The following is a 27,544-nucleotide window of genomic DNA, read 5'->3' as shown; positions in this document are numbered from 1 at the left end:
CTTGCTTAATGTCGCAACCGTCCTGTTTGGACCAACATCCCTATGGTGGTGTACGGTGTAGCTGATTACAAGACAGGGTGGTCCGCGTTTGGGCGCCTAGTGAGATTGGGGTTTAGTGTGATCATTTTATGTCTACAGATAACTTCTGTTTGGTTACGATAGTAATGAGTGGCGTAGTAGCTATAGATTTTTTCAGTTTTCTTATATCGATTGCATACGCTTCTTGTAACTTAATGTGGTGGGCCGTTGAGGTCGGTGACCGGATACGCCACTGAAGACTACTCATTTTGCATAGTTTCTCACACCCAGTTGTGATACCTTTTTGCAGAGCTTCGTCTGCCGGCGCTGCCTGTTGCGATGATGTCCGATCGTGGGAAGGGTCGCGAGATAGATCCTTGTCACGCATGGTCGCCTGCTAGTAGAGTACTCTCAGCAGTAGTGGGATTGTTTCAGGTACTACTCTGATGTTTTGATGCTACTCGCTAGATCGAGGTGTTATGGGACTTTATGTATGTACAGTGAACCCTTTATGTTTATATATGTTTTAGTTTAGTAGCTCGTACTTTGGTTACCTTCTATTGTTTGCAAGGATATACAAACATCGCCTTCGTATACACAGAGAATTCCTATGTATACGGCGGGTCTTTGCATGTCCGGGAAACAACTGGTAATTCGGGGCGTGAAAAGATTAATATAATATTTAGATTTAATTTGGCATATATGGATTATAATTAGCAGGATGTAATTCTAATTGAATTAGGCATTAGACTTAGTTAGGAGACATGTATTATATATACATCTACGGCCAAGTTAATGACCGCCGCGCAACTCAAATAACCCTTCGCATATTAGAGAGTTCTCTGGTCTGCAAGAAGTCGGCCCTATAAATCCATGTAATAATTAAAGGTGAGGTTTGCTTGTTCTCGTCGGAGGAGTTGTGCATGCACTAATTATTAGTGCTTGTGATGCTTCGTAGATGCAGAAACTAAGCCACTCAACCCAGGGATGCATGTTGCCGAAATCCTTCCTATTGGTGAGCCGAGCCGCTGTATTTGGAGTCGCATGTACCGGCATGCGGATTTTGGCTAGTTTTCATCTAATTAAGTTTTGGTCTTTGAAGATTTTCTTAGACTCCACCTTTCGAACATGATAAATTATTTGCTCCGTCTTCGCCGTCGTGGATGTAGCCGGTGGCCTATACCGAAATTCACAACTTCCATAAATATTTCGGTGTGTCTCTTGTCGCTTTTATCTTTCGTATCTTTTCTTGTCGCATTTAAGCTAATCATTTTCTAAAATCATTTTCGCCTAGTTCGAATTTTAACAAGTATTTATTTAATACTATATTTTTAATTGTAAACTTTAATCTTGTTTATTTTGAGAAATTAAAAAATGAGCTTTTTTCAGATTAAAGGGTAAAGTGTGACTTGATACCTCATGTAACTTAATAAGCTGCTATGTAGTCCGTGCGAAAGCTGTCATGCATGAGGATATCCTTCGACGGTGATCGGACTTCGTTTCCAGATGGCACAATAGGTCGTTTCATGATCAAGATGTCCGGCAGGGTAATTAGATTGTAATATCAGTATTAACATAATGTTACAAGGATTTAGACACTACACAATTTAATGGTCAAGATAATTTCTTTATTGAGATTGCCTTTTGTTAATCGTTATGTTTTACTTTTAAATTTTATTCGTATTCGTTGCTTGAAAATTCAATGAAAAGGATTCCATTTGGCATGATGAGACTCACCAGTGAAGTTTTGTGTGCAAGAACTGACTTCATAGGATTCATATTGCATAGTTCTTTGTAAAGTACAAATTAGGCAGGCATTTCTCAAATGAGTTTATGGCATTTTATGATAAGAAATTTTACCGAGTTGTTAAGCGAGCGATGGGATCCAGGGTGAAACTAGACGTTGAGATGATTGAAGCGATCAAATTTGTAGATTTAAGGGTTACTGTGCAAAATCAGCATAGGTAGCGAAGTTTGGGAGAGAATTCGGGACGATGAGAGGTCTTTTGATTGGAGCAAATGATATCTTATGTACCAAAACACTTGAATGGCAGCGGAAGCGGTTATTGGCGGAATTGGTCGCTGGTAGGGTGTTTGAATGTGGAAAAAAAATGCAGGGCTTTCATGTAGGTTTTTCTATAAACCAGGTGTGTGCTTTGTGTGTTGTGTGTGTGTGTGTGTGTGTTGTGTGTGTAATTACATGTTTTATATTGAGAGATAGTGAGAGGAGGGGGGGGCTTGGAACCCTAACCTTAGGCTCTAGGACCAGCGCCGCAATAGCGTTGCCTATCCGGTCAGTGAGGTGACGGCGTGATCTTCTTCACGTGATCTCTCTCTCCTCTCTCTCTCTCTTTCTCTCTCGATTGGGCACGGTCGTCGTCGGCCTGTCGCTGTTGCCAATCGCTGGTTCATGGGTGCTCAAGTGAACCTCAACCAGCACGCCATGGTTGCCTCTACTAGCAACCGCCATGGGGGCTTGCCCCTACCCATCCTATGACTCGGAACCACGCGGACTTCTTTAGACTTGAGGGCGGCTCACTTTGAAACGGGATTGCTATTGCACCACTGTCCGCGCGGCCGGCCCCTCTGGCCGTGAACCTATTGCCAGCCTCGCCTATGTCAGTATGGACTCCTCTAGCAGCGCATTGCCGCCTGTACCGCGCTGATGCACAGTACATAAGTACCCTTGATGCTCCTTGCTTGCGTTGGTAGGCCGTTTGGCCCCGCACCTATTTTTCGCTACACAGGCTGTCGGTGCCCTCCAACAGGTGAGGCACGCCCTGTGAGGCACTCATACATTGCGCCGTTGGCCATCTTTGTCAGGGTTTTGTTGTACTTATCTTGCTGATTAGACATGTCGCTCCCCAAGACTTTTGGCTCAGCGGACAACTTCTCGATCCAGCTCCCTCGTGCTCGATTCGCTCTGAACAGCGAGCACAGTGTTCGGAACGTCGAGCTCATTCTGGACCATATCTTGCATTTGATTTTGAAGTCGTGGCAATCGCGGTATGCCTCAAAACACTGTGTTAGTTGTATTTATCGTGCGCTGAGTGTTCGGTGGAATGCTGCAGACGACGCTTTTCTGCATTGTGCTATCAATATAGCATGATTGAGGTTTAAGATGTTTGAACATTGATGTCGAGGCTTTGGGAAATCCTAAATTATAGATTTTGTGGCATTTGGCACATAAAAATGGTTGTTTAATGAATATCAATGCATTTCGGCCCATTCTTGGGGCGGGTTGGCTGCTGGTTGTCAGCAGTAGAGTAGCCTCGTTGGCTAGCTGGGGCTTAGCTCTCCGCGAAGCAGGACCAGCAATTGGCCCTAGGTGGGGTTCTGAGCTAAAAAATGATTTCTGGGAAACTTCGTACGGTGGATTTTTGGAATTCGCCTCCAGATCGTAACCATCTTGGTATACACTAGTCTGACATCCAAAAGTGAGTGTTTTCAAGATGCAAAGGAGATTTAATTGACTTCGAGTGTTTGGAACAATTCGGCCTAACAGAAAACCCCAAAATGCAAAAATCTAGCGATTTTGTCACAAGTGTTATGTCGCGCAGGTTGCTTATTGGCAGTAGGTATAAAAGACCTTATTTGTTATTGGTTAGGGCGAGTTTGACCCTCTGAACTTGCATGCAAGAAGGCTGTAGGTGGTTTGGTGCCGAAATGGGCACCCTAAGAGGCCAACTGATGATTTTCGAGATTACCGAATTTTCGTTTTGGCGCTCTACTCGTGCGGCTGCCCAATAGCATTAATATGAGTGTTGGGATTAGTGGGATGAGTATATATGTAGGACTTGTTCGAACCAACTTGTGAGTTGGATTGTACAATTACCTGACAAGTCGGTGCAGCAATCGATGGCGATCTTTCTTTGACTGTCTGATCGGAAATACGAAAACCGATTGTCAACGGTAGACTCACCTTAGAGCACATAGCTTTTTGTTACAATTTTGGGCTAATTAAAGGCTTTGTCTGGATTCGTGCATAGAATCAGATGAATAGCCGGAAAAGCATAATAAAAGGTCGACGACACCGGTTTTAATTGTACGAGTCGAGGTGAATGCTTCAATTCGAAGATCGACAAAGCGGTCATGCTTGGCGACTTTTGTCGCCTATTACTCCTTTTATTTAACTTATACTATTGAGTTTCGTTATACTCGACTTGACATTTGTAGCTTGTTGCTCTAACACTTACTCCTATTTCATATTATCTTGATTAGTGGTAGAGCGGTGCTCCCTTGTGATCCGAGTTATCTATTGCATGATTATAGTCATATACGAACTTGACATTTAGTTTGACCTTATCGGTTGGTGACACTCCTAGATGTATACTGCATGATATAACATTATTGACCATTTGTGGTCGGTGAAACTCCTATTTTATATCACAATGATTTGACATTGCAATTGACCTGTGTCTGTGACATTTCTAAGTGCAAATATCAGCATGACTGTGATTAGTTGACGCGGCTATGGTCGGTGACACTCTTATATAGAATTATCCCTAATTGGTTAGGGCGACTTCTGTGGAATTTCTCTCGCTAATTTACTGACAGATTGGCTATTGAACATATTCGGCATCGATCGCCACAACTCAATGTAGCAATTTTACGTCACTGCAGCGCGTCTGATCCACGTAGAGGGGTGTTCTTTTTTGAAAAAAGTGGTCGTATTTCAGACCTGTGAAAGCCCAAGCGGCCTGTGCTATGGTTATATGCCAGGTTGTTGAGTATGATGTGGCATTGCTCTTAGGTTTTAGACGTAAGACTTGACGGTTTGATTGGGTATTTTTGGATGATCTTGAGGTTGATGAATATATACTTGCATCTGTGTTAGCATATACATACGCGTCTAGTTGTATTTCTCTTTAAACAGTTATTATTCTTTTCAGCACTATTATGCATACTTATAATCTGTTCATGATTTAACCGTAAATACTAGCTTCGCCTTTGTTGCTGCGGTATCGCCATAGAAAAGAGACATGTTTCATATTTCACTCACTTACCATTTTCTCAGTGACACCAGCGGTGAGGATCGGACGACGCGTGAGAACGGTACTAATATTGTGGTAAATATTATCCCATCATTGATCTTTATTACTATGTATCTCTGTTAGTTAATTGGCGTTTATGTTCAGATCCACATGGGCTTAGTTAGTTTGTTACTCTGTTGTTTATTAATAACTGTTAACTGTTGATTTAGTTATTTGTTTAACTAAGTGCCCACTCGCTTCTAAGTCTCTATTACCTTAGATTTATCCACATTTACCACTAGCCCTCAGGTCTATCTACCTTATTGCGCAGCCACCACTCGGCCTCCGAGTCAATCACTGGCGGATAATCGCGCTGCTCTGCCTGGCTCGAGGTGAAGGAACTCTCACATGCACCATCAGCCTGCAAGCCAAGAAGCTACATCGCCCACGTCCAACCCGAAGTTCGTGCACCGTGGTCAGGGAATGCCGCCGGTGGGAGAGGAAACATGCCGCCGATACACTCGCAGCCGAGATCCTCCGATAGGGAGAGGGAACATGGCCACATAGCACCTAAACTAGCGCTACCTGTTATTGCTTAGTCACAATCCTCAGAAAGTTTGTTCCGGTCGGAGAGGAACATGCCACATACAGCCGGTCAGAACTATCGAGCTCCACCAAGTTTTGGGATTTCGGAATCCACTTCACATAAATCAACGGTTGGTCTCAATCGCTAAATATTATCGACCTAACCAGGTCCAATGCACTTTCCACCCCTAGTCGCACTAACTCTAAGGGTTAAATAACCTCATCCACATAACACTAGATTTACTTAACTTAGTCCAATTTAGCAAAACCTATGTTCACGACACTAGGTTAATACCGTCACACTTAGGTTTAGATAACTCTAGGTTCATTCTCAAACCTACCATGTCTTTAACACTAGGTTAGATGCCAACTCAGATTTCACCCTAAGGTTACAAACACTAGGTTTTAATACCCGATACTATGTTTATCCACACTGGTTCAATGTATTCTATCCAAACCTATGTCCATCGACACTAGGTTCATATACAACCTATGTTTTACTAAACAACTAGTTCAATGTCCATCTATGTCTGACCTCGTATTTAATTAACACTCAGATTTATGCCACTCTATCTACTTGACATCTATTTGTCATATCGGTCATATGCACATGCATCTTATCTAACATACTCACATAATGTTACATGCACCTAGCATACATCTAAATGCACCACAACATATCACTTGCATCCTAAAAACTTACTCAGCATGTACTTTCCAATGCATTATTATGCAATTCATCACTAGCATGTTATTCTACCACTACCATACTAGTACATTAATGCTAACATGCCCGTATGTACATCACATATGCATCGAACAAAAAATCCATATCCCTTTGACATGTGGGGGAGACCTAGTCGCGTTCGGTAACAATCCGCTTAAACTTACTCTTCGATGCTCGTAGTCAAATGGCAATCGCCTCTCCACGCACCGCGTGACGCCCGATTTCAGCCCGAACTCTGCTGACCACTCAAACTGTCACCCCCGGGCCGATTAAAAGCCATTTGAAACAGAGTTGCTGAAGACTGCCTTTTTTTTTTTTTTTTTTTTTTTATTTTTTTCAACACTGCCAAGGCGATGTACAGATCCGCCACAAATACAAAGTTCCTCCGTCCACTCTGACAGAGTCTCCTTTGTATTTGCACGGCGTACCAACGATACAACAGGATTTCAACTACAATCTACAATTACCAATCAACAACCAATTCATGATATGCATTTTCATACAGCTAACAATCCTTAGAGATGATGCATGCCTCTAAGCACTCCTTAGGCGTTGGACGATGCAATGCATAGTACAACAATCATCCTATTTAAAAGTGCTCCCCACCCGGAAGCTTTGTTTTCAAAATCTAATTCATTCATTCATGAAAACCATTCGAAAATCTTTTGAAAACTGTTTTCCACACGGAAACTCTATTTTGAAAACCAGCTACCTTGAGGGGTAGAAATCCACGATGTATAAATCCATAAAATACGCAAATCCAAGGACCAAAAACCATAAAACTAGAACCATGAATCCATAAACTCCAATCTTAGATCCACAATCACAAGCATAAATAACGAAAACATCCACAACTAAAACCAGTTCACAACATTCAAGCAATCAGAGGATTATCTAACTGAACCATTTATTTAAACTACTAAAAGCAGGAATGAAATAACCAAGGTGACGGTCGCTATACCAGACTAGCTAGATCGTCCTCTCGTCGAGCCTAAGTACCAACTTCAAACCCGAATCACCTGGGAAAATGGGGGGTGAGATACCGCAACCATGGTTTCCCAGTAGGTACGACAGAGCCACGAAGGCAAGCTGTAATCACCGGAAACCAAAGGAGATAGATAAACAAGTATATATATGCTGATATGAAACAGAACTACATATATGAATATGATGTGATATAAGAGCAACTACAGTAGTAATAGAAACAGGATAATAACTGAGCAAGAATGAAACTACTACTGTAACCAAAAACTCAACTGATCAGATGCCTCAAAGGTGAATAGTCCAAAACCAAACCCAATCTGATACTGCTATATTGGTCCGCAGACTTCAAGCGTTGCCTGTCACAGAGCAAATACTGTAAACTTATTTATACGTCACCGACGACCTATTCGGATACGTACACCCCTTGGATGGTAGCCAAACCAACCTGGTGTCTAGAATACACAGTGCTGTGACTAAATCATACTGGTATGCTCAAAACAAAAATCGGCAAAAAGAGACTGGTACCCTGGCCGAAGCTAGGTGTAAGGGCGTACAACACCGAACCACGATCAACCAGATCGAAACACATGACAAGAGAGTCGATGTGTTGCTTGGACCCAAGGTCCACAGAGACGCAATATACGAATGCAAGCCTGCTCTACATGTCTATCCACAACTATACAAATGTAATCAACGGAATACCATAAGCAACGATAAACAAACAACTGACATGTAGAGACTACGATACTGAATGAAAGAACAGAGGAAGGGTGAAATGATCTCACCGACTACCAGCTCGAAGCACCCACGTGTCAATGTCGCGTCGAAACACTGGGTACGCACAAGTCGACCGGACCTACGAAGATCCAACGGGTCAGTAACCAACCTACTCACCTGAAGTATACTATCTCACAAACCCCCACACAGATCCCCGAATCGGTTTCCCGAAACTAATCATCGTAACTCACCGGAAGTCCCGAAAACCACACCGGGATGCCGTCGGGACCCACTAAGTGTCCCGAAACTCACCAACTCGTGCCACGAGTCACCTGCTGCCCCTAAACACTCCTATTTGGATGTTTTGACAGCAAACACAAGATAACACCACTACACAATTATCGCCGGATAATTGTACGAATCCGGATTCCCGAAAGTGTCTATTTCGACACCGGAACCCACCGTCGCTCACCCATTATCACCGAACCCACAAAATGATGATGGTGACCAGCCAATAAGGCTCAGCGATAATTTACAGGATAATCAAACCACGTCGGAAGAAATTCGAACCGAAACCGCGTTCTTTCGGCAAATTTCGTCGAAAAACGCGCCGGAATCGACTTTTCGATTTCCGCAAAAGCTATTAGATCATGGACAATCAGTCCGAAGGTCACCACACACACCAACGCACTGCCCACAGTAGCCACAAGGTGTACAAATGCATAAAAGTCCCCATGTTTACATAAAATCCATCATTTTATGTAAATCGGGCGACTTCTATGACTCGTTCTCACAAACCGAGGACTTCTAAGTTCCGCTGAGACACGTACTGACAGGTCTCGACGTGCCAGAGGCCGTGCTCATGGTCTAAAGCGCAACAGCTCACTGTGGGAAGTGCGGGAGCAACCTGAAAATTCTGCGAATAGCGCGCAGTCGGGGAAAAATGCACCAAACAGAACGATACGACATCCGCTGATCCAAAATAAGGTGAGCACTGTGATCAGCACTGATCCACGATCACCGTGCTCACCTCCAGAGGCATCGGAACAGCCTCAGATCACTGGCAAAGTGCGTTCAAACCCGGAATAGCAGCCAAAAAGGATCTACAGGGTCGACAATGCCGAAACAGCTGAACGGAGTCTCCCCGACAGAACTAAGGTGAGCACGATGATCAGCAATTTGCCACGATCATCGTGCTCCCTTCCGTAGAGATCGGGGAGGCTCAGAAAGCTCGGAACAGCAAACCGCCAAGGAATAGCCCTATTTCGGTTGCTCCGGCCGGCTTTCGGCATCACGGTGTGGTGCGCGCAGGCCAGGAATGGATGCGGGGGAGGTGAGGAGTGTGGTGCTCACCTCAGTTGGCGGCGAGGAGCGGCGGCGGCGACGGTGGAGAGACTTGAGCCCGCACGTGCAAGGCCTCGGGTTCCAAAGCAGCTGCGGCCACGGCGGCAGCCGGGGCACTTAGGGACGGCGGCAGAGGGTGGCCTGAGCTCGATGGAAGGCGGCATGGGTGGTTCCGGGCGGCGGCGACGCGAGGGAGTGCTCGCAAAGTGGTCTCGGCTCGAACAGATCAGGGGCGGCCGCGGGCTGGCCGAGACGGCGGCGACGGCCCGCAGGGGCGGCGGCGACCGGCCGGGAAGGTCGGTGAGGCCCAGGGGAAGGCTGCGGGAGCGACCCCAAGCAGCTGCTGCGCGGAGAAGAGGCCGCACAGTCAGCTTGGCCTGGGCTCGGCCAAGCCGTGCGCAGAATGCAGCAGCGGCAGTAGCGGCGCGCAGAGGAGACGACGGTTGGCGGGGAGGCTCGCCAGGGCACGGGGGCGACGCCGGCAAGGTACAGGGAGGCAATGCAGCCTCGGCCAAGGCTCCAACCCGAGAAGAACAGAGGGGTGGAGAGAGAAATGGAGAGGGAGAGATGGAGAGGAAGGCTGCGGTTGCTGCTGGCCGGCCGGGGCTCGGTCGGCGGCGGCTGGGGGTGGCGCAGCAAAGGCAGGGCAACCAAGGGAGGCGACTGGGCATTTAGCTCGGGCTAGGGTTAGGGTTTTCTTAGTGCAAACCCTAAAACAAGCATATATACAAGGTGCAATTTGCGAGTTAGCCCACCAAACCTCAGTATTTAGTACTGAGTCCCTCACAGCGCGTGTACAACGCGAGAATACCCCTCTACGTGCGATCTCATACAAAACGGTACATAAAATGTCGCGACTTTTGCGAAAATACCATTTTGCGATCACCGACCTCTCCTCGATCAACGCGCAATCTCCGTAGATCCGTCCGTCAGATTTGCAAACGGATCACGCCAGTGCGATCAGCACGACGGAGACAACAAAGCTAGGATTTTGGTTCACCTTGATCGATCACGGATTCGCGTCCGCTTTCTCTCCAAAAGGCCAAGATGACGCACAAATACATATAAAACACGTATTTTTGGATTTCCTCGAAATCCATGCGTCAAACTCAAAATCCGTCAGCGCCATTAGTCCCAGAACAGCTGAACCGGTCGAAACGAGCTATTGGATCGCTATGAACGGAGTCCGATACGAGCCTGAAGCCAACTCTACGCATTGAGCTCTCCGGAAAACCAAGTTACTATTCGCTTTAAGTGAAACTTGGAAATCGCGTAGAATCTCCGTTCTAACTCGTTTTCTTCCAAAACTTGACGAGTGCTTTTGTAATTAAATTACACACAAAAACATAGTCAACAGAGAGTTTAACTATGCTGCCAAAATCTCGGTCGAAACCGCATGTTAGCATTATGTACATGTATGCTAGTGATAATTGCATTATTATGCAATTATCACTAGCATGTATTCTACCCACTAGCATACATGTACATAATGCTAACATGCCCGTATGTACATACATATGCATCAACAAAAATTCATATTCCGCTTTGACATGCGGGGTGACCTGGTCGCTTCGGTAAACACAACCCACCTTAACTTACTCTCCGATTGCTCGTAGTCAATTACAATCGACCTCCCACGGCACCCGTGACCCGGTTCAGCCCGAACTCTCGCACGACCACCCAAACGGCCACCAATCCATGATCCAGAAATTAAAGGTCTACGTTTAGTTGCCACGGGCCTACGATTCCGATTTCATGATTTTTGGACGTCGCCTCGGCCCTCCAGGTGGAAACGAAGCAAAAAACGCCGTTTCTTTAATAACTTCGCGTAGGCTCGACGAATCGCCGAACTGACTTCGCCAACGCATCAGAATACCTAGCAATTAGGTTTACGGAGGGTCAATTGAGATCAAACCCATCTACTAGCAAAATTTTCACTTTGGAGCCCTAGGTTACAACTATGCAAGATATCACCATTTAACTTCATAATTCAAGCATTAATTCTCTATTTAGCATTTAGGAGTTCCACTAAATTCATTCTTAGAGCATATAATTGAAGCCCTAAAATTCGACCATTAAAGGGCATCAAAGCTTACCTCTCAAGCTAACTCCAATGGAGAGGAAGAAGATGATGAAGAAGAAAATCCACCTTCAAGCTTCAATCTCCACCAAATCCATCTCTTAATTCCACCTTCAAGAGAGATAGAGAGAGATCCTTCTTGGTTGCAAGTGTGAGGGAGGGGGAGAAGAAGTGTGCGGGTGTGTGTTGTGTTCGCATGCAGCCAGCCACAAATAAGTGCTGTAACAATTGCACAAAACCCCCTCTCACACAGTACAACTTACATCTCCAGTTCAGTTTAGCAGTTCAGAGTCGTTGGAGCCCTTCTGAATGTCCGTTTACGCTCAAATTTGACAGTCAGGCTCGGTTTTACTTAATTTAATGAAAGAAATTTTAATCTTTCAGTTTCGACCCCGTTTGGTCACCGAAAGCTGTACCGAACTGTAATCTTTATCAGATAACTGTCGGATTTTATTTTCCACCTTTCGGGTGTCAGAATGGTATGAAACTCTAAATCTAGCCTCATAAAAATAATTTTGACATATTCTCCAGTTTTCATAATTTTCTGACACTGTGCATTTTCTGCTAAAATGTCAGCCCCGTCTCTCACAGAAAATTCTAAATTTTCTGTTTTTATTTCGATTTCAGCACAGGTCATTTCAAACTTACATTTTGCTTTTATAAGTCCAATAATAAAAATAGTATCTCACATTATTTTTATTTATTTTTTACTTTTATATCAAAATCCGGTATGTTACAATCAGATATGTTAAATTTATTCGACTCGAGTTTCTAATATTGAAAATTTTTTCCGCTATTAACTCTGTCTTAGCCAAGATCTTTTAAACTCGGTCTCATAAATCACATAATACTAACGCCCCTATCTACCAAGAGATATATATTCCATACAGATGCATACACTACTACAACATACCTACTTTAGCCAACATGCACCGCAAGGATTTGAATGACTAGGGATCAAGTGTTTGGCCAAAGGACCGGTCACAGTACTGCAATATTGAGTAAGTCACTGACGATGAGTAGACATCGAAGTGACTTCTCACGTTGGTCACGCTCGGTACTCTTATTCTCTAACAACACCTGCACATTTGCTTTAATATCCTCACATTGTTGACTAGAGACTCGTTTCCCCAAAAGGAAAGTGATCTGTGCACCAATTTCACTGGATCAATCATCATCCCCGTGATGATCGATCGATTGGGCTTATTTAGGAATTAACCACCAATTACATATGTCTCAAATCCTCAACTCTTGAAAATACATGTCATTATCTTATTAATTGCTTTGATGATTCATGGACACATACATAACATGAATGAAAAAAATTTAAATTTATTCATAATATTCAAAATTAAATATAAATTTATATTGTAAAAAGATTACATGTGCCAGCCTGAATGACTTTTAGGGCATACATCTAACAACTAGTTGGTACCATAATTAGTTAATTCGCGAATTATTCACGAATTTTTGAAACCCAAATAAAACAGTCCATATGTGATTTATTCCCAAAAAATCAAAATAAAATATAAAGTTTTGGGCTACATTTATTATTCGCGAATAATTAATTTGCATATGCTGAACAATTTGGCCAAAAAAATGCACAGAACTTTTGGATAAAATCCCTTTCTCCATTATTCACAAATTATTGCTGAATTATTCGCAAATTATTTGCGAATTATTAAAACCTTTAAGGACTTCCGGAATATATGATGGATCAATGAAAAAATAAAAAAATGGAGATAACAATGAACTTTGCTATTTCTTTTTTTTTTTTTTTTTTTCTTAATCTGCTTTTTTTGTAGCTCTCTATTTTTTATATTCTTAGAAATTTATAAACTAAGCATAAATTTAGAAAAAAGTTTAATTTAGTAGCTGAATTTTTGATTCCGAATTTTTAAATTGGTGAAAAAATTATTTTTGTATAATTACGTAATCCGAATAATTGGGAATCCATTGTTTAAGTTGTGAATTTTCAACGAATTTAAAGATTAAAATATAAGTTATTTGTTTTGTTTAATCCGTACCGAATTTTTGTCAAATACGAATTAATTAACTATGATTCCTATCTATAATGAGCCAAACACGGATTGGGAAATTCATCATTTTGAACCAAATTATAGCAAAAAATTTCATGGGAACCGCTGCCACATAGTGTTTCTCATTGTTTTTTGGGGTGCTCGCGCACATGCATGCATCTCTGTCAATCTGTGGGCTTGAGCTCTGATCTGTTTGGTACTAGTAGATTACTTTTTTGCTGAGGCAGAAGTGATTGGTATTTTGAACAATCTATGCGCATTTATCATCTTGCCAATTTAATATTTTTAATGATCTAGTAATATATGGCCCTGTGGTCGATTCCTCGGATAGGGATAACATTATTTTTCTCACTTAAATAATGCAGAGTCTGAATATTTGCAGTCCCGTGAGCTTGTTGCCACAGTAGTATCACGGTCTAGATTGATTCTGCTGGAGATGTGCGCCAGATCGACCTTTGTGCTAAATTTTTGTGCTGATGCCGCATCTAGCCAGCTCACAAAAAACAAAAGAAAAAGAAAAAAGAAAAACACAGGAGCATATTGCTATAATTTTTTTTAATGATATAATATTTTTCATTGTTCATAGCCAATTTGCATAAAAAATCCACTATTTTGGGCTTTTGCAAAATCGGGCCATTTTTTTGATTTTGCAGATTCGGTCCGCTTTTCAGCAAACTGACCAAAATACCCTTATACCTTTTTCTTTCCTCTTTCTCTCTCCTCTTTTTTTTCTCTCGTTCTTTTTTCTTTTTTTCCACGAGAGCGGCGAAGACGGAGCGGAGGTGCCCTTATACCTTTTCTTTTCTTTTTTCTCTCGTTCTTTTTTTTCTTTCTCTTCCACGAGAGCGGCGAAGACAGAGCGGCGTCGGCCGCCGGCGCCCCCACCTTCTCGTCCTCGATCCCCCAAGGTCGGGGCTGTAACTTTTTTTTTTTTTTTACATTTTTCTTTTCTTTTCTTCTGACTCTCCTCCACAGTTGTCCGACGACGGGCGTCTCTCTCGCTCTTCCCTGCCCTTTCTCATCTCTCCTTCTCCCTCCTTCTCTGCTGGCCTCCGACGACGATGCATCTATCGCCGACACCGACGCCGACACCGTCGAGATCACTGCGGCGCTGCAGCCTCGGCGAGTGGAGGGTCTTTAGCGGCGTCGTCACGAGACACAGTGGCTATTGGACAGGGGGAGGTGACAAAAAAAAAGAAATAGAAAAAAAATAAGATAAAAAATATATAAAAAAAAAGGATGAAGATGAAATGTGTATCGTTAACTATAAAAAAATTAAAGTGCACTACTTAGATGTAAACTGCAGCTTTTAAGGATGAAAATTACACTCTTTTAACACGGAAAAATTACAGTCTTTGAAAGATATTTACATTGTTTCTCTTTTATTGCCTCTTTCAGATATAAACTGTCAGCTACTAAGATAAAATTACACTCTTTAAATGAAAGTTGTACTGTTTCTCCTCTTGTTGCCACCGTTTTTCCTCTTGTTGCACCATTTCTTCTCTTGTTACACTATTTTTTATCTTAAACTGGCACCATTTTAGAGATATTTATACTGCTTCTTCTCTCTTGTTGCACTGTTTCTCCGTCTTGTTCACTTTTTCTCTTGTTGCACTGTTTCTTCTCTTTTAAGAGGAGAAACAGGTGCCAACAAGAAGAGAAACAGTGCAACAAGAGGGAAAGCAGTATAAATATCTATTTAGATGTGTAGTTGTAAAATAAAAAACAGTATAACAATAGGAGAAATGGTGCAACAAGAAAAAAAAACTGCACCCATTATCTTAAACTGCACCCATTTAAGAGATATTTATACTGCTTCTCCTTTTGTTGCATTGTTTCTTCTCTTGTTGCACTGTTTCTCCTCTTTAAAGAGGGAGGAAACAGTCAACAAGGGAGAAACAGTCTGCAAGAGGAGGAGAAACAGCTGCAACAAGAGGAGAAGCAGTATAAAGTATCTGTTAAAGATGTGTAGTTTAAAATAAAAACAGGTATAACAAGAGGAGAAATGGCGCAACAATGAAAAAAAACTGCACCCATTTATCTTAAACTGCACCCATTTAAGAGATATTTATACTGCTTCTCCTCTTGTTGCACTGCTTCTCCTCTTGTTGCACTGTTTCTCCTCTTTTAAGAGGGAGAACGGTGCAACATGGAGGAGGAAACAGTGCCACAAGGGAGGGAAAGCCAGTATAACAATATCTGTTAAAAAGGTCAGGTTTAAAATAAAAAACAGTCCGACCCGTTCGCCGCGGCGCGTGCCGCTGGGCGACGGATCGGGCTGGGGGTCCGCGGCGGGACGCGTGCGTCTCGACGTCGTCGGTGGGAGAAGGCAAGAGGTGCTGGTCGCGCGGCTTCTGCGCGCGCAGGAGGAGAGGCGGCGCCGGACGAGAAGAACACGCGTTGGTGGCTGGGTGCCGGGCGGCCGTTGCGCTTCCGCCTCCCCTCCTGCGCCCTGCCGCTCGGCCTCCCTTCTTCTTCTTCGCCGTTGTCTTCTTCTCCGCATCCAGTCCCGGACCCCCGTTCACCCGGCCGTTGCGGCGTGCCGCCGCGGCGACGGGATCGGGGTGGGCGTCCGCGGCGGCGGAGGAGAGGAGGAGGGGGTCGTGGGCGGTGGAGAGGAGGGTGAGGAGGGAGGCGACGGTGAAGAAGGATGGTGAGGAGGGAGGCGACGGTGAAGAAGAAGGCGACGGTCCGCCTTTTTTTTTGGCGAGAAAAAAAAAAAAGAACGACAGAAACGAAGAGGAGAGAGAAAGAGAAAAGAGAAAAAGTAATAAGGGTATTTTGGTCAGTTTGCTGAAAAAACGGACCAAATCTGCAAAAACGAAAAAGGTGATCCGGTTTTGCAAAAGCCCAAAATAAGTGAATTTTTTATGCAAAAAGGCCTTGTTCATATTGTAATATATATCATCTATTTCTAAATGCACATGAGCATAAATTATTCCTAATGTATCTTATTAATAAAGTTCTGTGCTAGCTAGATGACACCCAAAAAGCAAAAAAGAAAAAGAAATTAAGACAGGCTGTAATTAATTATTGCCGAGACGGAACGCACTAGATCTCAACTAGTGTATAAACAAACTAGCTAGTTCTCGTTGGTACAACAGATCTAGAGAGACGGGTCGCCTCGCACGCTCATAGACGCCCTTACACACACACTTTAACTGTTTAATTTTAGATTGCTATGAGAGAAAGCAAACTGTACATGCAACCTAGCTAGCTTGAGAACTCACCACGACTCCTCGCGGGGATCTTCGCTCTCGTAATTCGCCTCCGCCACCTTAATCTTCATCCTCGGTCTCGGGAAGCACGAACTGGACTCTCCGGCCGTCCAGCGATCTCGCGGAGTTCCCCTTCTTCAGGCATGACTTGAGCTTACAATTCCCATGCGGCGCCGGATCGGCCTTCTCTGTCGCCGACGGCGGTGGCGTGGGGGGCAGCAGGCGGGGGGGCGGAGACTTGGAGCTGCGCAGGAGGCGGTAGAGGGTGTGGCAGGGGACGATGAAGAAGACGCGGCCGGGCCGCAGCAGGGAGTCGGGCCGGACCACGAACCACGGGAACCGGAACACGTCGGGCCGCGTCACGAAGTGCCGCGGGTTCCGTGCCATGACGTAGGACGCCGCCACCGGGCGGCGGTGCACCTCGACGATCCCCCCAGGGTGCACCAGCTTCAGCACCCCGCTCTCCTCCCTCGCACGGCTACTTGTGGCTGCTGCACTCGGCATAACTGATCAGACTCTCTCTACAAATTACTTTATATATTAAGCCTCTCGCTCTCTTTCTCTCTCTTTTTTTTTTTTTTTTTTTTTTAATGATTTTGATATAGAAGCTAATTATTATTTTGAAAGTTAAGGTTAGTGTGTAGGGGAGGCGATAGCTAGCGTAAAAGAAGAAGAGGGCCGGGGAAACGGAAGGAACAATTGGTTGGATATATTATATACTTATAAAGGGAGGAGGTGGAACGAACGAGGTGTTATTTTTGTTGCCTTGCGTTTTAGTTTAAAATTTTAATAATCGACCGAAATTAATTAAGAAGGATTAATTATTTTAAACATGCATGCATGCAGGCTCAACATGCATTTTGTCATGTAATACCTAGGCTAGCTAGCTAGCTAGAATTACCTAGAGCATAGAGATTTGCTTATGTTTATCCTTTGGAGTTAGTTACCACTTATTATATCACGACAGGATTCCACATTGTTGCTGTGCTGGCAGCGTAGAGTGGTCGCTGGGATAACGCAATCTGGTCAGGTTAGTCTGGTCGCCTTGGGAATACGAATATAAATATAATATATAGTAATATATCTAATATATATATATACTATATAGTATTATCATAGTAATGTACGTGGCCAGAATACACGGCGAATAATGTATGTAAAGGAAGGTTTAATGAATTTTTTGAAATTGATTTTTGGAATTTTAGGGTCATATTATTATATGATTGCCAAAGTGATGATAGTTAGGAAGAATTTAAGGATAGTAGATCAAGGCGGGCTATTTAAAGGAGTGATAGTTTTAATAGTGGTGAAGATGAAGTACAGTAATCTTAATGGCGAAAAGATTACTTTGTGAATTAATATAAAAAAAATTGGTTAGGAAATAAAATTTTTGATGGGAGTATAGAAGATTTTTTTAAATGAGCGTTATCTTAAAGAAGAAAATTATTTGAAATGTAATGAGAGTAATATGTGAAAAGAGTATTGTTAAAATAAGAATAGAAAGGTATCTTAGTAGTAGGGGGGAGTTTTCCGACCCGTAATCTGTTATAGAACTTACTTTGAAATTAAATAGAAAAATTTATATTTTAAGTTTTCAATCGTATCTGTTATAGAGAACTTTAAGTATTCATTGCTGTTTCTATTTTTTCATTTTTATTCTTATATGAATTTTTCGTCGGAAAGGAAAATGGCGCGCTAATTTTCGCCGAAATTGGGTTTGTCGACAACCAATTTGAATGATAACGTGCTTTTATGTATATTATAATATATAGTATGTATTATTAGTAGTATTAGTATTTGTCCGGTACTATGATATGCGATGCAGCGGAGACTCCGTGACTACAAGTTGATTTTCGATGATGGACTATCAGATCGACGGTCGGCAGTCGCGTTGGATGTTGCTGACTATTGAAGAGTAGTTTGGAGAACTAAATTTCAAAGTTTTGGTGCGACAGTGTGTTGTGGTGATGAAAGGATTCATTAATCAGCTGTGTTGAGGATGCGCGATGTGTTGCGTGTGGTTGAATGCTGGAGGTTTAACGCTGTTAAAGAGAACAAATGCCTGATTTTTGAAGATGGTTGATTAAGTTCTTTCACGATTTAGGTGGAGGTCAGTAGTATGTGTCTGGTAAATTTGGAATCTTTGTCATCATTTTTCGTGAGATTTTTATTTTTTCGGGCGTTTCAAGTTTTAGACTATTGTGTTATGAGTAGGGTAATGACAGTCGAATTGCCGAAATTGTTTCTTACTGGGTTCATTAGTGTAGGGATCAGTCTATCAAGCGATCGGTTGGGATTTGGAAGCCGCATCATCGGGAAAAAATGGTAGCCACGGTTGGCGGAAACTTGGTAGCACAAGTGCTTGCTTGGTGGTATGGTGAGGGATTAGTAGGCAGACGTCGTAGGTAGACTAGGGGTGAGTGTGTGGCTGATGTATGGACCAGGAGTAGGGTTGGTGCTACAGTTTTCGGCATTGATGAGGAGTGTGGTGGTTTATGATGATGTGCGGCCTGGGGGGCTAGGTTGAGATGGGGTGGGTTGGGGGGTTAAATGTAATTGGGTAAGCGGGAGGGATGGGGGGGTGAAAATGATTTCAAAGGGTGGGGGGGTGAGGTGTCTAGAGCGGGGAAGATGGGGGGCGGTGGAGAACAAAGTGGCTTCGTGGTGGATGAGGGGGTATAGTAGCCAGGGACTAGTGTAGACTAGGGGGTATTATGGCGTGGATTGAATAGGCACCGAAAATCATTGGGTGCTACCAAGTTTGTGCGGGCATTGATTTTGGGATTGAGAGATTGTGTGGTGTATGATGTGTGGGGCTGGCGGGGGTTGGGTAGGTGGGTGGTTGATGTGATGAGGGTGCGTAGAGGGGTGAAAATGGATGCAAAGGGGGGGTGGAGTCTGGACGGCGAGACTGGGTGGGGAGACAAGTGATGCTGCGTGGGTATGTGAGGTTATAGTAGGGGGCGAGACTCGTTAGGTATATATATATATATATTACTAAGGTATTATTGAGTGGGAGGTGTTGAGGGTGAGAGATGGTTGACCTGGAGTAGACTGGTTGAGTGTGGGTATATATTGGTACGAGGCTTTATATGTTGGGATGTCGGAGTTGAATTTGTCTTTGTTTTAAAAAGATTAGCGTTGAGAAAGAGGATTGGTGAGAGGTGGGGTGACATTGTTGAGGGAGTGGTTATTATATGTATGTAGGGTATGATGAGGGGGTAGATATAGATACGTAGTCGGGGGTTATATGCGGTATAGTATTAGGAGATAGGTAACCAGGGGGGTAAGGATAGTAGGTGAGAGGGATGGGAGATATACGATAAGAGTAGATAGGATAAGTATATATATATTGTAAATATAATGGTGAATATTTTGAAGGCAGGGGTGGCTGGGTGTGCTCGGAAGCACGGACGGGCGCTGCCGGTGCTGATGAGACCGGTATTGTAGAGTGATGGAAAATGTTTGAGATCGACGATCGGTCTCAGTGTAGAATTGATCTTAGGGCGTATTTTGAAGTTTCTAGAATAAATTTTTGCGGAATTTTTTGATTCATTGATAGTTGATCAAAAAGGGGGTTCAAATTCAATAATGTTTAATGGGTTAGATCGTGGCTAAAGTTTTTCATTTAATCGGGTAGAAGTGTTCAAATAGATGAAATTTTGATAACAATTCGTGTTATCTATAATAACACGAGTTAATATTTGTGATCAGAAAAATTATAGTGTAGTTAATTTTTTTAGAGTTTTTATTTGTAAGGCGTTACAGTATTGATTTGATCTCTCTCTCGGAATTGCTAAGGTAAGAGTGATAATCGGAAATATAGTAATTATTATTCTAGATCAATGGCTAAGAGATCAAGTCTAAGGCGGAGAACGAATCGTCGGATTTGAAAATCAAGAATATCGAAAGACCCCCAGTCTGAGGCGAGTGAGCCTAACGTGGCGGAACTTAGAGACAGCGCAGTCTCTCTTCTTTTCTCTCTCTCTCATCTCGGCTATCTCTCGTTCTCTCGGTCTCTCTCTCGGTAGTAATAGTAAATATGTTTATATATAGAGTCCGTACCTATGCCCTATTAAATAAGGACCCGAGACTTAGCGTGCTACAAATTTGTCCACGTTAGATCTAGCACTTGAAAGTTGATTCAAATATTCAGCCGTATTAGATTACTTTCAAGCGCAACCGCTCAAACCTATGGGGCCCATCATCCGAACGGCATATCTCGTTAATCCAATGGGCAAAAATTACGGTAAACAAGAGAAGATGAGACTTGGTGCTAGTTATAGTATTTAGCTTATGTTATTTATATAATAGATAGCTATATGATTAATATACTAATATATAATTAATATTATATAATTATCTATATGAAGCGTACTAATTTTTACCCTTGGATTAAAGGATGTGCGGTTAGGATGATGTCGGCCCTTGGATTAAAGGATGTGCGGTTAGGATGATGTGGGCCCCTAGGGTTGAGTGGGTGGTTGGTTGAATAGTATAATCTAATGGGTAAAAATGATCAAAGGTAAAGATCTAACTGTAAAAAATTTACAAGCACCAAGTGCTTGGTTCTTTTACAAGCACCATAGCCGGACTCTATATATATATATGTATAGTAGGTCTTGTGTGCTATGAGGAGCACGAAGGCCTCCGTGCTCCTATATAAGTCGTTTTCAATGATAGAGCTTTCGATCGACGATCGGCTCTGTTAGACTTGATTTAGCGTATTTGAACTATCTAGAAAATAATTTTTGTGATTTTTCAGTATCATTTTTCTAGCGATTGAAAGGGTTCAAAATCAACAATTTTTAATGGTTGATGTAAATCGTTTGCAAGTTTAACGGTGTAAAAGTATTTAAATCAGATAAAATTTTGATAGAAAATTCTTTATACTATTTACAACAAGATCAATATGTTTGATCGAAAATTTTAATGCTATATCACCACTTTTTATGAGATTTTTATTTTCAGCTCAATTGATTTTGAATCCTTTTGATCATTAGGTAAATGATATCGAAAAGTCACAAAATTTATTTCTACATATTTCAAATATGCTAGATCAAGTCTAACGGAACGATCGTCGATTCGAAAGCTCTATCATTGAAAACGGCTTAAGAGAACGGATGCCTCCGTGCTCCTAATTAGCACACAAGACCCTCCTATATATAATATATATATATATATTATATATATATGTTGTGTTGTGTGTGTGTGTGGTGTGTGTGTTGTGTGTGTGTGTGTGTGTATAGAGTTCGACTACTATATCTTAGGGTACAATCGTCTTCGTACTCATAAATTATTTTCGATGAAAGCTTCCGAATCGACGATCTATACCGTTAAAGACATTATCTAGAGCATTCAAAACTTCTAGAAATCAAATTTTATAATTTTTCGATATCATTTACCTTACGATCAAAAGCTCACAAATGACCAATTTTTAACGGTTGTATGAGATATTTGATAGTTTAACGGTGAAAAAATAATCGGAATATGTTGAATTTTGATAGAAATTCTATTCCACTATCTAAATAAAGATCAATAACTCCGATCTTAAATTGAAGGATCCGATCATCCATTTTTAGGATGTGTTCGATTTTAAGCCGCTCATTTTATACTCGCTTGATGGACTTTATAATGATTTCGAAAAAATACGAAATTTATTTTCTAGAAGTTCAATACTTCAGATCATTATTTAACAGTGTGGATCATCGATTCGAAAACCCAAACATCAAAAATAACTTATGAGTACGAAGGGCTCCATACTCATAAGAGTGTAGTAGCCCCACTCTCCTTCTGAGTCCGGCTACTATACTCTTATGAGTAGCGATCCCCTCATACTCATAAGTTGTTTCGATGATAGAGCTTCCGAATCGACTATCTACACCGTTAAACGTTATCTAGAGCATTTAAACGTCAAAATTAAATTTTATAATTTTTCGAATCATTTATCTCACAATCAAAATGTCACAAATTGACAATTTTTAACGGCCGATATGGGATATTTGCTAGTTTAACGGTGTAAAAAATTGGAATCGGTTGAATTTTTGACTAGAAAATCTATTTACTATATAGATATAAGATCAATAACTCCGATCTTAAATTGAAGGATCCGATCATCCATTTTTAAGACGTCGTTCGATTTTAACCGTTCATTTATATCACTTGATGAACTTTATTTGAATTTCGAAAAATTATAAAATTTATTTTCTAGAAGTTTCAAATACTCTAGATCATATTTAATAGAGTGGATCGTTGATTCGGAAGCACCGTTATTGAAAATAACTTATGAGTATGAATGGCTCTATACTTAAAAGAGTATAGCAGCCCTATTTTATATATATATATATATATATATATATATATATATATTTATATGAGTCCGGCTACTATACTCTTATGAGTACGATCGCCCTCATACTTATAAGTCGTTTTCGATGATAGAACTTTGGAATCGACGATTCATGCCGTCAAATGTTATCAAGAGCATTTATAACTTCTAAAAAACAAATTTTATAATTTTTTGACATCATTTTCCTTACGATCAAAAGATCACAAAATTGACAATTTTTAACGGCCGGTATGGGATGCTAGTTTAACGGTGCAAAATAATCGAAATTGGTTGAAGTTTTAAAAGAAAATTGTATTCACTACCTAGATAAAGATCAATAACTCCGATCTTAAATTGAAGAATCTAATCATCCATTTTTAGAACGTCATTCGATTTCGACTGTTCAATTTATGCCCGCTTGATAAACTTTATTATAATTTTTCTATAAAATTTTTATCGGATTTGGATTGTTTTATACCGTTAAAATCACAAACACACCACACTGGCCATTAAAATTGTCAATTTTGAGATCTTTTGATCACTAGTCAAATGATGTCGAAAAAATCTGAAATTTAGTTTCCAAATACTTTCAATAGTGTAGATCAAGTCTAACGAAACCGATCGTCGATTTGGAAGCCGCATCATTAAAAATAACTTGGTACCACAAAAGCCTCTATGCTACCGATAGTATAACAGCCAGACTATATATATATATATATATATATAAGGACTAAGCCTCTTAATACCGCTATATCATTTAGGATGGTGGTTAGGCATAAGAGATTAAGACTGTTAAGCGTGTTCGAGTTAAAGTATTTCTAGAATGAATAACCAACTTTTTGAGAAGTAGGACGTCACAGTTGGTATTAGAGCCAATCTTCAACCGAAAATATAAGATGAGACTTGGCTGAATCAGGATCATACAGCAAGCAGAGCGAGGTTCCCTGTCTAAGGACTGCTGTGGGAGGAGTGTGACTCCTCACAAAGTCGGTTCAGACTAATAAGATGAGTCTCACATCGTCCGATACTTGTGAATGTGTTTGAACGTGACGAGAACGTCAGGACTTAAATGGAGGAGTAATGTGACACCCTTGAATTTAAAACAGTGCTATATATAAGGTATATAAGGGTTAAAGCTCTTAACAAGACTATAGCATGCATTTTGGGTAGTGGTTATGCCTAAGAAGTTAAGAGGAATAAGCGTGATAGTTAGAGCTAGAGTAGTTTTAGCATGTACACTATATTAGAAACGTGTAGATCTTAAACCCACTCATCCAACGGTCCGTTTGGCTCGAGGATAACAAACATTGTAATATTTTTTTATCCCTGAAATAATTTAGAAATGAAAGTAAAATTGTGTTTAGTTTGTAATGCTGCTATTCTCAGAAATAATTTTAAATTGCGTTTGATTAATTTTATTAAATAGTAGAGGATAGTGAAAAATACTGACAGTTGATTATATATAATATAATTTTAAAAAATAATTTATCAGAAGAATAAATTTTTTTTTAAAAAAATACTACTTCAACTTAAATTTAATAAAAATAATTTTTTTATAATATTTAAGTATAAATAATATGTATTAATATAGCATAATTAATAATTTTATAACAAAAATATTATAATATATAATATATTTTATCTACATAATTATTTTAATTGAGACCAGCTGATATACTATCGATAGTACGAAGTATTTGGCGCTATTAAGTTTTCTACCGTTAGATTTATCTCTTTTATCATTTTCATCCGTTCAATTATACTATTCAACCAGCCACTCACTCAACCGTAGAGGGCCCACATCATCCTAACAGCACATCTTTTAATCTAAGGGCAGAAAACTTAATAGTACCAAGTCATTGGTGCTATACATTAATAGTATTCTAGCCTAGTTCATTTTAATTCTATTTATAATATTAATAAAGATTGAAATTAAATCTTAAAATAACACTATACTATTTCCCCAAAATGTTGAAATAGTTTATCTCAATTTATTCTAAAATTATCGAGAATATATAGTTAGATTTGACCAGAATATTTTATCTCGACTAAAATGTTTAGCCGGGCAGTACTAGGAATAAATCTCCGAACCATACGAGGTTTTTTAATTTCCTTTTGGCCAATTTGCATAAAAAATCCACTTATTTTGGGCTTTTGCAAAACCGGGCCACTTTTTTCGTTTTTGCAGATTCGGTCCGCTTTTTCAGCAAACTGACCAAAATACCCTTATTACTTTTTCTCTTTCCTCTTTCTCTCTCTTCTACGTTTCTCTCGTTCTTTTTTTTTTCTCGCCGGCAGAGCGGAGGCGGAGCGGAGGCAGAAACGGTCCGTCTCGCCTCTCACCCTCATGCTCTCGCCCTCGCCCTTCCCCTCGTCCATGCACCCCCCACCTTCCTCGCCTCCGACCGCCAAGGCGGCCACACTTTTTTTTTTGGTCTATTCTATTTCTTTCCTTTCTCCCACTCTTACTCCACCGTCTCGCGACATGAGCGCCATCTCCGCCCTTCCCTCCCCGCCTCTCATCTTCCCCTCTCCCTCATTTTCTGCCTGCCTCACGACGATGATTTATCTCGCGGCCGACCGTCGACTACCGTGAGAGTCACTGTCGGCCTAAACACTGTGCCTCGAGTAGTGGGGCCATTAGCGGCGTACAGTCACCCCGGGCGCCTTGAGTGTTGGCATACGAAGGTGACAAAATAATAAAAAACCCCCCAAAAATAAATAAAGAAAAAAATATATGAAAAAAGATGAATGAATGACGTAAATTAAACAAAAAAAATTAAAGGTTGCACTATTTAAGAGTAATTGCTGCTTAAAGATAAAAGTATACTATTGAGCACGAAAAGTATATCTATTATCTTAAACTGCATCTTAGTGATATTATAAACTGGTTCTCTCTTGTGGCACTATTCTCCTCTTGCACCTGTTTCTCTTGTACACAAAATTGCAACAAAAGGAAAAACCACAAAGAGAAACCCCAATAATAATACTCCTTAAAAGGGCAGTCCCTGCCTCTATATGCATTGTCGTTCTGCCCCTCCTTGCCACCCCTATCTCCTATTGTTTACACAAGAAATTGCAATCAGGAGAGAAACAGCAACAAGAGAGAAACATATATAATATCTCTAAAACAGTGCATTTCTACTCTTGTATGTCACTAATTTCGTCCTCTTGTTACATAAAAATGAAATGCAACAAAGTGAAAATAAGAATCATATCCTTATAACAGCAGAGTGCAGATTCTCCTCTTGTGCAATCTGCTTCTTCCTCTGTTGCACATTCTGCCTCTTGTTACAAACCAAATGGGCACACAAAGGAGAAACACGCAACAAGAGAAAAACCAGATAAAAATATTCTAAAGGGTCATTATAAGATAAAAAAATAGTGTACAAAGATAAATGGTGCAAAAGAAGAAACAGTGCCACTTTGGTTTAAAAGAAATGTAGAGTTCATCTTAAAGATCCAGTACATCTAAAGAGTGAAAAAAGCAGAACATGTAATAACTTCAAAGAGTTAATTTCGTTTAACAGGTGTATTTCATCTTAAACCAGTTTAACATCTTAAGTAGTACAACTTATATATTTTTTTATGCAGTTAACGATGCAATTCAATGTTCATCTTTCCTTTTAAAATAATTTTATCTTTATTTTTTTCTGTTTCCTATAATGTTTTTTTTGTCACCCCTCGTGGCCAATACCGACGATGCGCTGGCACGAAGCGCCGCTCAAGCGACTCCCCGCTCCACCCCTGTGACCGCCGGCATGTTGTACCGGCTCCCACGGTGTCGGGGATCGAACGTCGTAGCGTCGACACCGAGCCGAAGAAAATCACGTCGCGGGCGGCACGAGATGAGGGACGTGTGGAGAGATAGAAGCGGAAGGACGAGAGAGCGTCCGGCTCCGTCTGGAGGACGGGTGAGACGAAGAGTCGGGAAAGAAAGAAAAAGAAAAACAGCAAAAAAAAAAAAAAAAGTCGCGGCGGCGCCCCCTTAGGCGTCTGGAGCAGTAAGGTCGGGGGTACGTGGACGCAGGGCAAAGGCGAGGGCCGAGGCGATGGCGGGCGAGAGAATGAGGGGAAAAGGCGAGACAACCGCTTTCCAAGCGCTCGCTGTTGGCTGGCGAGAAAAAAAAAAAAACGAGAGAAACGAAGAGGAGAGAGAAAGAGGAAAGAGAAAAAGTAAAAATGGTATTTTGATCAGTTTGCTGAAAAAACGGACCGAATCTGTAAAAACGAAAAAGGTGGCCCGGTTTTACAAAAGCTCAAAATAAGTGAATTTTTTATGCCAATTGGCCTTTCCTTTTTGCGTTTCAGCCCCCTCCAAAGGTTTTTTACACAATTGGTTCTAAGCTTAAAAAAGGTTTCCTTTTTCTTTTTGCGTTTCAGCCTCCTCCAAATTAAGTTTTTATTACACAATTGGTTCTATGAAAATTTTAAATATAGAAATGATTTCATGCTGTCTACGCGGGCACCATGCTACAGAACATTGGGCCAACTAAATATTTATATGAATACAATTAATAAACTATTCAAC

At 41.3% G+C, this 27,544-nt stretch overlaps 1 protein-coding gene across 1 annotated transcript; it reads right to left on the bottom strand.

The window, feature by feature from the left end:
* On the bottom strand, positions 16,356 to 17,232 carry LOC109726803. The gene has a single exon (XM_020256592.1). The coding sequence runs from the start codon at positions 17,187 to 17,189 to the stop codon at positions 16,746 to 16,748; it is 444 nt and encodes a 147-aa protein (XP_020112181.1). The 5' UTR covers positions 17,190 to 17,232; the 3' UTR covers positions 16,356 to 16,745.

Source organism: Ananas comosus, linkage group 21, assembly GCF_001540865.1.
Source record: "Ananas comosus cultivar F153 linkage group 21, ASM154086v1, whole genome shotgun sequence".
Classification (NCBI taxonomy): Eukaryota; Viridiplantae; Streptophyta; class Magnoliopsida; order Poales; family Bromeliaceae; genus Ananas; species Ananas comosus.
The sequence above is the reverse complement of the archived record's forward strand: the minus strand, read 5'-3'. Positions and strand labels throughout refer to the sequence as shown.

What these genes read in the sequence shown, in the direction of transcription:
- LOC109726803 (XM_020256592.1), bottom strand. Translation starts at nt 17,189, where the DNA reads ATGCCGAGTGCAGCAGCCACAAGTAGCCGTGCGAGGGAGGAGAGCGGG.